The sequence below is a fragment of the Sceloporus occidentalis genome, unplaced genomic scaffold, assembly GCF_023333645.1.
Source record: "Sceloporus occidentalis isolate IW3139 unplaced genomic scaffold, rSceOcc1.0.p SCAF_1, whole genome shotgun sequence".
NCBI classification, from domain to species: Eukaryota; Metazoa; Chordata; class Lepidosauria; order Squamata; family Phrynosomatidae; genus Sceloporus; species Sceloporus occidentalis.
This window is the reverse complement of record NW_028316981.1, coordinates 214,290,850-214,305,516: the sequence shown is the minus strand read 5'-3', so window position 1 is coordinate 214,305,516 and position 14,667 is coordinate 214,290,850. Positions and strand designations below refer to the sequence as shown.

At 38.1% G+C, this 14,667-nt stretch overlaps 1 protein-coding gene across 1 annotated transcript; it reads right to left on the bottom strand.

Annotated features, from left to right (window-relative positions):
- Nucleotides 1–1,380: 1,380 nt before the first annotated feature.
- Nucleotides 1,381–13,998, bottom strand: SPINK2 (serine peptidase inhibitor Kazal type 2). Its single transcript, XM_089511030.1, has 4 exons — nt 13,833–13,998; nt 11,018–11,058; nt 5,839–5,948; nt 1,381–1,579 (listed from the first exon to the last, which is right to left on the bottom strand). The coding sequence occupies exons 1-4, from the start codon at nt 13,879–13,881 to the stop codon at nt 1,531–1,533; spliced, it is 249 nt and encodes an 82-aa protein (XP_089367156.1). The 5' UTR covers nt 13,882–13,998; the 3' UTR covers nt 1,381–1,530.
- Nucleotides 13,999–14,667: the final 669 nt, after the last annotated feature.

The following is a 14,667-nucleotide window of genomic DNA, read 5'->3' as shown; positions in this document are numbered from 1 at the left end:
CAGGAAAAAATTGGATCATTTTTCCATTTGTGGTGGTCATGCAAAATAGCAAAGCAGTTTTGGGTTAATATTCATAAATGTCTAAAAATAGATATGAAAATCCAAATTCCCTTCAAACCAGAGGTCTTTTTGTTAGGCATGATAAGTAATGATCTTATTAAGCAAAATGGTAAATTTTTATTCTATGCTTTAACATGTGCAAGAATAATCTACGCAAGGCTTTGGAAAAATTCAAAGGCACCGTCAACTGAACAATGGCTAATCAAACTATACGAGATGGCTGAAATGGACAAATTAACGTGTTGGATGAAAGACAAAACAGAAGATCACGTTCTCCAATATTGGGACAATTTCCATCAATTTCTAAAGAATAAATGGAAAAGCATCTTATGAACTGGAAGAGTTACTTGGCAGATATATCAACTAAGTTAGAAAAAGAGAAAATGGAAGGACTGGAAATTATGTCTCTTCGAAAATAATTGTCTTGTTGTTGTTGTTTTTACCCTATGTTACTCCTTAAAAAGAGACTAAGGAGAATTATGTATATACCTGATTTAGACAGTCTAAACATGATTTGGAAAAAGAGAACAAAAAAAAAAAAAGGTATACTCAAAGTAATGTAAAAAAGTAGTCAGGCTTAGAAGATTGTAAGCAAAGGGGAATTTCATTAATTTGGTAATTGCTACTTAATATTTGTACTCATCAGTACAAATTAAGGAAGACAATAATAGGTGAAAGAAACAATTTAAAAACTTTTCTTTTAAGATTAACAAGAGATATATCATTTATTGAGTAAGTCATAGGAGGTTGGAAGAACCATAAAAATGAAGAAGGTTCATTTTCTTGTTATGTCCAGGAATAGAAGGTACAGAAATATTCAGTGTTCTCTTCCTAACAATAAGGTTTGTGGCCTCACCAAGGATTTAAGATAAACTGGATCTCAAAGGCAGTAGCTTTTTATCTTGTAAATGGAATTTAAAGTTTATTTCCTGGACTGAATCTCCCAGCACCTGCAAGGTCAGAAAGAGAAGGGGCCTACCCTGCATCAATACCTTTCCATGAACTGAGGACTACAACTGCAACATCTTGACCAGATGCAGGGCCATGACTAACATCATCAATATTTTTCTTTCTTTCTCCTGTATGATTTTTGCCTGATAAAGAAGCCAGTGGAGCTTTGAAAGCTTGCAACATGTATAATGTGCTTTTTGGTTGTCCCAATAAAGGTATCACTGTTTTGTGGATTTTGGATGATGCTATACTTGTCTGTAAGTTAGTATGCAGGGACCTGTTACTTGTTAGCAGCTTTGATCATCACTTGATTAAAATACAGGGTCTACACCTTCAAAACTAACTTAATAAATATCAGGCAAGACATCATTTTTCCAATAAAACACCTATAATATGCAAATCCAGAAGTAAGATAAGGACAAAGCAGCTTGCTTCAGTTTTAGTAGCTTGGAAGACATATTTCAAATAGTTTCAACTTCTCTACAGGTTAATGCATATTCCACTTCCTTGAAGCTGGTCTCATGAGCATGAAGTCTTATAGGCTATTTGTATATCCTTGTCATATTCTCTGCAAGAGAATGAAAATAAAGGAGATGTTAGATGCACTGGCTAGGAGACTTATAGATTTGGTAATACTACAAGCTGCCAATTGTCACTTTTCTGGATAGTGGGGATGCTAAACTGGAAGAAGCTGACGATGGAGTTTATCACATGGGGTGGATCCCATGCAGAAACTGAATTTAAACTAGAAAAAAACCTGCGGGTAGATTTTCAAATGATGTCAGGGCTTAACCCAAACAAAAAGTGGGCAAAACCCACAAATGTGGGTAGGTTTTCAGATGATGCTTGTGTGAAGGAGAAACAACGCAACATTAACCCAAACAGAAATTCGCCAAAACCCAATCCTTTTTACTTTTAGAAAGTAAAAAGGAGTGAGTTTTGGCAACTTTCCGTTCAGGTTAATGTCATGTTATTTCTCCTTTACACAAATACATCTGAAAAATAACCCGCAAAAGCGGGTTTTTTTCCAGACTTTTACATCCTGTTTCTGAATGGGATTTATGTAATTCGCCTCCATGTGATAAACTCCTATGTTCTTACACTAACTTGATTTTCAGAGTTTTTGCTTTCCTGGGTAAAACTACATAATTTAACTATTAACATGTTTTGCCTTTATCATTTAATCTCCAGTACTCCCTCCCTAAGGGACTCATTGCACTCTTCCTATGAAGGGGCCCATGACCTTATTCTGGGTAGAGGAAGGCCCAGTTGTCGGGTTGGATGCTTTGTAACTTCAAACGGAGAAGGAAAACCTGATTTCTCCCTTTTTATTGCTCCTGTCCCTAGTCAATTCAAGGCCATGGTGTATCCTTTCCACCTACAGACATGCTACTTAAAAGCAAAATGCAAGCACAGTGACTTAGAACACTGTCATTTTCCTTCCCTTATAACTTTTTAATCTTCTTTGCCTGAAGTACCCTGTGAGCTTTGAAAGCTAGTGCAATGTATTTTGTGTATTTTAGCTGACCTAAGCAAGATACCATCACCATATTTAAACTTCAGAACTGCAATTGTTTTTTATATTTCGATGGTGATGGTAATAAAACATTTGTAGAAACATCCTGGTATATTCTATCTATATTCAGATAGATTGAGAGGCTTTGACTATTTGGTTATCTCTTTTCAAGAATAGCACACTAAGCAAATGTCTTGGAGTTAATTAGCCAACTGGCATATGGGGAAAAACTTTCCAAGGTGATCAGGACTGAAAAACAGTTGATTTTTAAAAAATATAGTTTTAAAAGTATTTTAGGAAACTTTTAAGTGCTTGTTGTTAACTGCCCTGCTTAGTTCCCGTAAATTCCTAAGTATGACCTCCCTTTCCATCTAGCAAGTGGTCTTCCTCTCTTTCTATTGCCCTCCACCTTTTCAAGCAATGCTTTCCAAACATTGTTGTCTTTTCAAGAGAGTCATGCCTCCTGCATTAATGTATTGCTTTTTAACAAATATAAGTGGAAAGGCATATTTGTACAAATTAAAAACTGCTTTTTAAAAAACTGTGGACTTGAATCGAGGTATCACTTTGGAGGTATGCTGTTTAAGTGACACATGCATTTTAAGAGGCCAGAAGCTGCACTCTAGTCCTTAGACTGGCATGGCTTCCAGCTTCTTAGTATGCATACAGCATTTAAACAACATACCTCCAAAATGATCCAAAGCAGCTTTATTTTGGCCTGTCTGTTCGGGCCCTGTATTTGAATAAAATGGTGCAAATAGAAATGGTAGAAGAGAAGGTGTGCTAAGGTAGATAGATGTGTGCTGATTGCCACATTCAATCAATATGTCACTCCACAGATCAAAACATTTCATTACTAAGATGACAGAGAGGGAGAGGGATACTTCCTTTAAACTGTAAGCTACTCTGACTTCTAGGGTTTTTTTTCGGGGGGGGGGGGAGTAGGATAGGGATGATGATGATGATGATGATGATAATAATAATAGTAAGAGTGCCACTAAGCAAACTGACATTTCTGCAGACTGACTATTTTTCTATACTTTTATAAAAGTCAATTTGTCTTATGTATGAAATGAAATTCAAGGACCAGGGGGGGGACACAACACAATGAACTGATTATATGATTATATCAATGTTCCATTACAAATAAATGAACAAATTAATGGTTATTCCAAATAAATTTCTACTGCAGAAGCAGCCAGATTCCCAACCCAGCATTATTTTTGCAATAATTCCAATTTAGTGATTTAGACATTCATTTATGCATGAATGTTTTCCATTCCAATTTAGACATTCATTTCCAATTTAGACATTCATTTATGCATGAATGTTAACTATCATCTTGCCTTTACTAAAGAAGAGACACTATCACAGTACTATCAAAGTTATGTGATGGGGGTGATTATGTTGATTCTAAGCAAGGGGATATTACCTACACATACCCAGCTAATCTAATGAAATGAAAAAGATGAACAGAAAACAGCAGGGCATAGTTTAAGTGCAGCAAACTTGGCATGAAAGCACTCTTGTTTTCTTACAGTGACTGTTTCAACCTTGTATTTGTTGCAAAAGTAATCTGTAGGGACTTCTGGGGAGTCACAGGAGGTCCCTATAGATAACATCATGAAGCACATTCAGCTATATGGATCCAGCTCCTGATCTCCTTGGTTTCCAACAACACAGAAATGGCTGTGCTGAACAGGCTGTGCTGCTTATAAGGTGAGGTTTGACAGGGAGGGGTGTTGGTCATTGTGTGGTTGGACTACAATTGTGGCCTCTGCATTGCTCAGAAAAAAATGAGTTGTGATGCTGCTGAAAGACTTATTTGGGAAAATAAATTACAAAAATGTATGGACTTTGATCAGGATCAAACTTAGGGCCCCTGCTGAGCTGAATGGATGTTGAAATTGAAAGATGGGGGGGAGGACCCAAATTGGGGTTCCTGTAAGGACTGAGGGAGAATAGCCAGGCTCTCCTCTCTGCAGTGATCCTGAAAACAGGAATTTATTACCAAACTAAGTACAGGGCAAGAACAGAGACTGGGCTTATGTCAGAATTTCCCAAAATGAGTCACCTACAGTGGTGGCTGATGGTTGCCCTGTCAGAGGCCAGTGAATTCATGCCAGATTTTAACCAAGTTTCAAAGGACAGTGGGCCCTCCACATCTGCTGCAGTTAGGGGTACAGGGCCCCCTGCAAAAAAAACGCAAATAACTCCCACCACTAATTTTATAACCTGAGAGAACACCTCTCTAGGAACCTCTAGATCCTCCGGTGCAACTCCAGGGTCAACATCTGCCTAAAGTTGACCACAGAATTGTGCTGGAAGACCTACAAATGCCTAGAGAAGTGTCCTCTCTAGCAATCTCTAGGTCATCCAGCACAATTTCCAGGTGAAGTTGACCTGAAAGTTGTGCTGGAGGATTACAGGCTACAACAGAGAATATATTAATCAAATCTGTGAATAACCAAATCCACAAATGTATAGGGCTGATTGTACCTCTCTGAGGTGCTGGAATCACAGCATTCAGAACCTTGGATAGTTCCTTTCAAATTTAGAATAAACTCCAGTGCAGATTCACTGTCCCACAGCTACAGTAGCCACCCCTCTCATGTCATACAAGAGAGGGGCAGCAACCCCCCATTTCTTCCATTGCTATATTGGGAATAAGTGGGGCATTTTCTTTTAATGTTCTAAGAAAGGTCTTCTTGCATATATAGCCCTTCTTGAGAAGGTTTTTTTTTTTGGGGGGGGGGGTCACCAAATTTGCACAACTCCCTCGTCTGTAGGTAAATCCATTTAACTGTCTTACCAATAGGCATAGTGTCATCAGAATCTAATTGCTTATTTGAAGAATTCATTTTTTTTTCTTAAAACAATGACCGTTGGGATTTCTCCCCAAGATTTCCTCCCTCCTGCAAAGTGGGGATGTACTTGCTCATGAGTTATTTAAATCTCTGAAGTTCTTCTGCAGTTCACACACTCTGTTTATGCTACACTGTGGTCTAAAGTGTGTGTGTGTGTGGGGGGGGGGGGGAGTTCTGTGCCATAAGCTTTTGAAGCCTGAACTAGATAGTCTTCCTGTCCTCTTATTCCCCAAATTTGAAGCCTCTTCCATGCTTCTCAGAGGGATCTGAGACTAGCTAATGTTGAGAAGAGGATAATACAATCAAGTGATTAATCATTTAATCAAGCATAAAAATTCTGAGGGATATTTTAGTGAGAGATACAAAAGATTAAACAGAATCCTAATTGACTATATGTAAAACTAAAACTGTTTAAGGTATTAAGATCAAGTCATTTCAACTTACTTGTTTGACATACAGAGCATACACTCATTTGCATATGTTTCTCCATCAGTCCCACATACTGGATTAAAGTTCCTTGGGCATCCAGGCAAAGAATACAAGTCACATCTGGGCTGGGAATGAACAGATTCACTGACATTTACTTTAAACTGTAATTTTAATTGCTTTTAAAAAAATTAACGTATCTTCCAAGCCCATGACACAAAAACCCATGCTAAGGACAAACCTAGACAATTAAGAGACCACACTAATTTAAGAGACTCTCTGCAGAGCATATGGCATATAGTCTAGTAAGGGGTTCACTGCACACTCAGTTTGTGATTCTACACCCATCTCAATTTAATTTACACCCAGCAGCTTTGAAGCAAGTAAATCTTTGCAAGATGATTTCCCCATCCCAAACATATAGGTGATGCCATCAAATGGTTGCATCAATTTTCAACTTATGGATTTGACCTCACAATATTTTGCTCAATTGCTTAACAGCTCATGCCTAGAGCTAATGTGGAGAGGGGGAAACACTGTATATACTCATGTATAAGTCAACTTCATGTACAAGTCGAGGACAGTTTTTGGGGCCAAAATCATGGATTTTGATATGACTCGTGGCTAAGTCGAGGGTCAAACACTGGGGCATGTTACAAAAGATCTAAAGGGGGAAACAAAGCAGCATTTCCCTCCCTACTTCTCCCTCTCTGGACCTCTCCCAAAGGTCATAGTCTTGGCATGGAAAATGGGGAAACAAACCTTGGCACCCACACACACACTCTCTCTCCCCCCTACCTTTACCACCAACATTTCCAAGGCTTGTGGCTTGCAAAAGGGGGGAGAGGGATAGAGAGGGGGAGAGAGAGAGAGAGTGTGTGTGTGTGTGTGTGCTGGGGACTCTAATAGGTTTAAAGATCCCTAGCTCTGAAGGATGGGTGGGCACTCGTTTTAGGAACTTTATAAGCAGTATTAACTTACTGCCCCTTATATAAGTCGACCCATGATTCTGGAGTCCATTTTGAAGCATACATTTCTCAACTTACAGTCAAGTATATATGGTAGGTGGAAGCACATATAAGCACTACCCCACTGTCCATGCATAACTAGCTGATTTTTGGCACTTTGTGCATTCTCCAGAGCATTCTGCAAGTATATTCCAATGAATGTGCTTACAGAAGTCCTATGAGTGGAAATACTGCCTTTCTCAGATATTTGATCATAGCAGCTCAGTAAAGCATGCTCTTTCTTAAAGACCTCTTCAGATATTCGCACGCAATACACAAAGGGAGAGACACAAAGGTAAACTGCCATTATAGACTTTATTCACAAAACATTCAACATTTGGGGAATAATTTTTCCCCAATACACCGTAGCACCGCAAATATATCTGTGAAAGTTACAAACACACAAACTATTTTGCTAGACCTCAACTAGCATATATGGATGTCAGTCACTGCCGAGAAAAATCCAGAGACAGAGTTCCAAAAGTGCTGGAATTTATGTCTAAAACCTGCTTCTTCTGAACTGTAAAAATATGCATACACATTCAAAAAGCTAGATGAAACAGATCCCAGAATAGTAAATATTCTATTCTACAGATATGCCTCTGTTAACAAAGCCTCTGACAAAGCAGCTTCTTTTTACAAGGTCTTTTTATTTCTCTTCAGCCCTCACTTTATCTCCTGGCCTTGTAACTAGAGGTATGCCTGACTGAAAGGAAGAAGCTAGCAACATGAGCTTTCATAGATTTAAGTCAACTTCCTCACCAAATGCATCCAAGGAAGTAGACTTTAGGTCCAAAACAATTTGCAGAAATTATCCAGTTTGAGACTGCTTTAACTGCCCTGGTCCAGTGCTAGGGAACCCTGGGAATTGTAGTTTTTTGAGGCACCAGAGCTCTGACAGTGAAGGCTAAATATTTCACAAAACTACAGTTCCCAGAACTGCCAACTTCTTTCTTTCAGTTGGTCTCAGAGGTGCTACAAGATCCCCCTACATATTGATTCTACAGACTAACACAGATATATCTTTGAATTCTAGCTATAAGTTTGTCTGTTTTTTAGCAGCATGGGCATTGGGAGGTTTGTGAAGGAGGGCTGGAGAAACACACACACACACACACACACACACACACACACACACAGGTGTTGAGTTGTAGTGGTGTCTGCAGTAAGCACTGCAGTAAAGCTTGACCTCGGAAGGAAGGAATTTCTATTCTAGTTGATTCTAATGTGTCTCTGTGTGCTCACTCTGCTTGCAACAGACAAGATAAACAGCCACTGCCTCCAGAATCTACTAAGCATGTGGCAACTGAAAAGTAGAGGGCAGATAAGACTGCTTCACCAGCTCTGCCCAGCATGTTCAAATAAACCCATAGATCTGTATGTTTGGCCACCAAAATAGACATCTTAAGAAAAGCGAAGGCTGGTGAACGAAAAATATCATCCCTGGATGAATTTTGGAAACTTTCAAATGGCTTCTGGAAAGTTCAACATATTTTTCTTTAGTTAAAGTAGGGCTTAACTGACCTGGTTTTATTTCACACATACATATTAATAGTTTTGAATTAAAATTCTTCTGAAAGGTATTGGACTCCCCTCCCCATCCTAATTCTTTCCATGGTATTCCTTCTGGTACTAGAGTTTCTACTTCATTAACTGATATAGAATTGTATTATAGTCTAATCTGCTCATTATTCTTTGCTTCTCACAATTTAATGTCTATGCAAACCAGGTTGTTTTATATCTAATTTCCATATTAAAAATTTGAAGTTTCCAGTTTTTAAAATGCGCCTGTTTATATTGATCACATAGGCTTATCAGAGAATGGCAAGTACTCAGTCCTGATCTGGTAAAGCAAACCTCTGATAGCCTTGGCTGAAGAGTGGGGGTATAGGTAAATAAATAAATTATTATTATTATTATTATTATTATTATTATTATTATTGAAGCATGAACAGATGGTACATACTGAATTTGTTCCCATACCAAAATATTTAAAAGTTCCCTGTGAAATTACTAGGAAAATAGGTACCATTGTGTTACGTAATGACAGTTTTGGTTTCAAGTATGCCATTAGGAGGAACAGATTAATTTATTTTAGTAAAATGCAGAAGCTTACACCCTAGTGGACCATTCCCTCAGTTTGTATTGCTCACAGTGGCTTTTAGACGAAAGAGACTTTTAGTAACCTGGGAACATAACCAAATCACTGAGGCACCTTTTATGTAAATCCCATTTTGATCCGGATAGTTGGAAGGTTAAGTCAGTCTTTTTTTGCATGTTATGTTATTTCAGTCTAAATGAGTGCTGAAAGTTAATATGCCTATCTGACATTTCTTAGGTCATACTTGAAGCCTCAAATAAAGGGCTTTTAACAACTAATTTGAGGTTTTGGAGAAAAAGTACCCAAGATGGAAAGAGAAGACATTCAGCTACCACTACAGGCAGGTTGGTTTTAAACAACACAGAGTGGACATCTTGGCTTAATTACAACCAATGCCTGATCCCCAAATCCATTTCAAAGGTTATCAGATCACAGGTTCTTTCTACCTGGCAATGTTTCTCCTACCATTATAAATGGACTGAGGGGTAGTTGGTTGCACCGCTGAGCATGTGCAGATTTCCTTTCATTCAGACCTATAGTTCCTGCATATCTACAGCTGGGTGTGTGTGTGTCACATCTTCCAGATGAGATTGGAAGGAACAAAGAGAGAGCTGACTTGCTCATACTTTCTGTGAACTGTTATAAGTATACATATAAAACAATAGCCAGCATGGCATAAATGATGTAAACAATGGAACAGGACTCTGGAGACCTATTCCAATTCTTGCTTAGCTATGACCCGCTGGTTGACTCTGGCCAAGTCACACACTCTCAGCCTCAGAGGAAAGCAATGGCAATCCTCCTCTGAACAAATCTTGCTAAGAAAAGCCCATGAGAGTGTCGCCTTAGGGCTACCTAAGTCGGAAAAGACTTGAAGGCACATAACACACACGTATGTATAAAACAATCCACAAAAAGTTATGTCTCTAAATATACACTGAACCCTTGTTATACGCTGGGGTTTGGTTCCAAGATCCCCTTTGAATAACAAAATCTGTGTATGCTCAAGTCCCATTAAATATAATGACATAGCAAAATGGTGTCCCTTATAAAAAATTGAAAATCAAGGTTTGATATTTGAAATGTATACTTTTTTGGAACATTTTCAAACTGTGGATGCTTGAATCCGTGTATAAGAAATCGGTGTATAAGAAGGGCCAACTGTACAAATTGCTAGGGCCAGGATTTCTCCCCATGTTTGCCACCGCAAGGTTATAAACAAAACCTCGCGATGGACAACAGACAACATTTTTCAGGTAAGAGATTATTATTACTGTATATACTCAACTTATTATTATTATTATTAACCTTTATTTATAAAGCGCTGTAAATTTACACAGCGCTGTACATAAAATCTTTTAGTTAGACAGTTCCCTGCCCGCAGGCTTACAATCTAAAAAGACACGACACAAAAGGAGAAGGGAGAGGTGGTGGGGAAGGGGATCTCATTTATAAATCGAGGGCGGGTTTGGGGGCCAAAATCATGGATTTTTATGTGACCCATGGATAAATCGAGGGTAAAACATAGGGGCATGTAACAAAGGATCTAAAGGATGAAGCAAAGGAAAACAATGTCAAAGAACTTACAAAATTCCAGCAAATACTGTTTGTGTTTACCCTAAAGGCTGGCTGGCTGGCTGGCTGGATGAGAGAATAGAAGGGGGGTCAGTGCTTTCAGACCAGATTACTCTCTTCTTGCCTTTCATCAGAGAATGGTTTCTTTTTCATATAAGAGTTAAGGTACTGTATCCAATTACATTGGATAAATTGACTCAGTTTTTTTGGGTCAATTTTTGAGTCAAATTTCTAGACTTTATACATGAGTATATACAATAAACACATTGAGCAAATTAGCAGGGGGATAATACACTACACCGTTATCAACCACTGTCTTCAGTCTTATGCCATTTGCAAAAGATGAGTGTCGAAACAATGAAATTTCCTTCTATTCTAAAAATTCAGTTTACATATACCTCTTGACTCTATTTGGTGTCAACTGACTGGCAGCCTAATGCCTCCATCATTAAAAAAAGACAATTAGCAGTCCCAGTTAAGATGCAACACCTTTCCCCAGCACCCCTAAACTCACCTGAAGAGTGCTTTCCCCAGGAAGGGCTGTCAACAGGAGTCCTAGGGCAGAGAAAAAGGGAGAAAGAACAAAGTCACAGGCAACTGGAGTAATGGGACCATCTTCTTTGTCTAGGATCACACATCCCCCTCCTCTTCCTCCGCCTCTCCACCTGTTACTGATGCGGGGTTGCCAAATGACTAGGGGGTGTATCCACACCACAGAATTAAAGCAGCTTGACACCACTTTAGTTGCCATGATCTTTTAATGATCATTTTTGTATGTATTTAATCGTATTTTTCTTTTAATGTGTAAGCTGCTTTGTGTCCCAATTGGTGTGTGTGTGAGTTAAGTATCACCATCGTCTTATCATCTTACAGAATCCTGGGATTGACTGTATACTTTGGTCTGTGAGAGAGCTCTGTTGCCTCCTTATTGTAAATGGACCTCGACACATGGTAATCCTGTGTGAGGCTGCATCCACACGGCAGAAATCTGGTTTGACCCTGCTTTAACTGCCAAGGCTCAATGCTATGGAATTCTGGGACTTGTGGTTTGTTGTGGCTCCAGAGCTCTTTGACAGAGGAAGTTAGATGTCTCACAAAACTACAAATTCCTAGGACGCCATACCTTTGAGCCATGTTGGCTAAACTGGATTATTTCTGCAGTATGGATGCAGCCTATGAAACATCTCTCATAGAATCATAGAGTTGGAAAAGACTGCAAGGGCCATCCAGTCCAACCCCCTGCCATGCAGGAAATCACAATCATCCTGCCATGCAGGAAATCTCCAAGACCCTCTATCCTCCCCTGCTCTTGCAGATCCAGTCCCATGGCCTCCCTGACTGAGTCTAACCATCTGGTGTGTGGTTTTCCTCTTTCCCCCTCCACCAAGCATCACTGTCTTTTCTACTGAGTCTTGTCCTCTCCTGATATAGAAGCAGAAAGAGAGGAACAGTACGCCAGATGGCCCAAAACACACTGCAGAAATAATCCAGTCTGAGACTGCTATAACTGGCCTGGCTCAGTGGTGGGAACTGTAGTTTTGTAAGACAGTTCGCCTTCTCTGATAGAAAGCTCTGCTGCCACAACAAACTACAGTTCCCAGGGTTCCCTAGCACTGAGCCAGGGCAGCTAAAGCAGTCTGAAACTGGATTATTTCTGCAGTGTGTCTTGGACCCACACTGAAGAGAGCACAGGTATGAAATTGCAGGGCCTAAGCAAGCACAGTAGCAGAAGACAGGGAGTCACAGAGCTGGAAGAGACCCAAAGGGCCATCCAGCCCAACCTCATCCTGCCATGCAGGAACTCACAATCAAAGCACTCCAAAAAGATGGCAACCCAGGCTCTTTTTAAAAACCTGTCTTGGGAGATGTCGCCAAGCGTCAGGATCAACGACAGGGCAGCTAAGAATAAGGACAACAGCCACCCCCAACCCCCTTGGGTGCCTTACCAAACCATAAAGTTATTTATTTATTTATTTTTTATTTCTTTTCTTTTTTTTAAATCTTGCCAAGTTTGGCTTTGTCTGTTTGATCTGTTTTAATATTTTTTAATGAATCCATTTTATGTTATGTATGAATAATTAATTAAATAATTAATATTAATAAATATTTTTATTTGATTTCTATACCAATATAGAAACTATAAATGTAGAAACACAACTTAAATTCATTTATTTGTTTGATTTCTTTTTTTAATCTTACCAAGATTGTTTTTGTCATGCTTTTAATTAATCCATTCTATGTTACATATGAATTAATAATTAATTAATAAAATGAATAAATACTTTTTAATTATTTGATTAATATACCATATAAAAACTATAAATGTATATAGCAAACTATGAAAGTTTTTAATTTATTTATTTGATTTCTATTTTTTTTTAAAAATCTTGCCAAAATTTGGTCTGTTTTAATGTTTTTAATGAATCCATTTTATACCTGTATGAAAATTATTAAATCTTTTTATTTATTTGATCTCTGTCATATAGAAACTATAAATGTATTTATTTTTATTTGATTTCTTTCCTCCTTTTTTAAAAATCTTGCCAAGATTAGCTTTCTCTGTTTTTATGTTTTTAATGAATCCATATTATGTTTCAATGAATGAATATATATAAAACCTGTATTTCATTTCTATGCCGCCTTTCTCCCTTGAAAGGGACCCAAGGCAGAGTACCACAAATAAAAATCCTTACAAACCTGTTGCAACCAAACAATTAAAATCTTCAGCTAAAAGCAACATAAAACATATATATTTATTATAAATATTATATTATAAATATTATATAATTATTATGAAATTATAATATACTTAACAGTTATGTAGTATGTTATGATATGTAAATATTATATATAAATATAATAAATATATTGTTTATATATGATGAATATTTATTTATAATGAATATAGATGATATATTTGTTACATATTACATATTATTAAATATATAATTATATAATATATTGTATATAAAACAATATATATATTTGATGAAAATCTCATCTAAATATTATTAAGTAATAAATCATTATATACTACGTAATATATTATAATATATATATATTATATATTATTATAATATATAATATAATTATAATATATTATAATATAATACATAAAAACCTATAAAACCAGGATAATAAAATCACAAATCCCAGAATCCTCTGGGGCACGAGAGGCTTGGGGGCGTGTCAAAATGAAGCCGCCTCAAAGCGCTGGGTGACTCAACCCCGCCAACTCCCCTCTCCATCCCCGCCCGCCCGCCCGCCCGCCCGCCCTTGAGGTCTCTCCAAGGGTCTCCTCGAGGGGCTAGAGGGCCGGCGCTTCGCACCTGCCATGGCCAACGGCAGCAGCAACGGCGGAGATACCGTTAGCCTCATCCTCGCGAGGCGGCGATGGCGCCCTTTGCTGCCTCAGCGCCCTTATAGCCGGGGACCTGAAAGGGAACGCCAGGCCACGCCCCTTTCGCGCCTCGCCTCGCTTCGCCGCCCCCTCCCAACGCTCCACGGGGCCACGTGACACACAGACACAAAGACCACGCCCCCTGCCCCGCTTAGTGGCTGAACGGTCGCTAGAGGAGGCGTCGACACCGCCCAGGAGAGTAGCACGCGGCCCCACGTTTTGGCGGGAAGCAGCCAGGCCCCGCCCCCGCCCCCGCCCCGCCCCTTAAATAATGGCCCCGCCCATATTGCTCCATTCATTCATTTAGTAGATATGTTCATTATTCATTCATTTATTCACTTAGTATATTGATTTATCCACTTCGTGTTATTATTCTACATTAATGCATTTAGCAGATTTATTATAATTATTTATTGATTAAGAAATTTATTACTGTTATCATTATTATCATTATTATTATTTATTGATTTAGCAGATTTATTGTTATTTTATTCATTTAGCAGATTTATCATAATTCTTTTATTCATTTATTCTACAATAAATTTCTTATTATTATTATTCAATAATATAATATATATTATAATATATAATAATTAAATCTATAATAATTCTTTTATTCATATTTTAATTATTTTTTATTTGTTCATTCATTCAGCAAATGAATTGAGCCTTTTTTTAAAAAAAGAAACTATTTCATTTACATGGTTACAAATAATAGTGAGGTGTTTCCCCCCCCCCCCAGAAGCCACCATAAGCAACCCAAT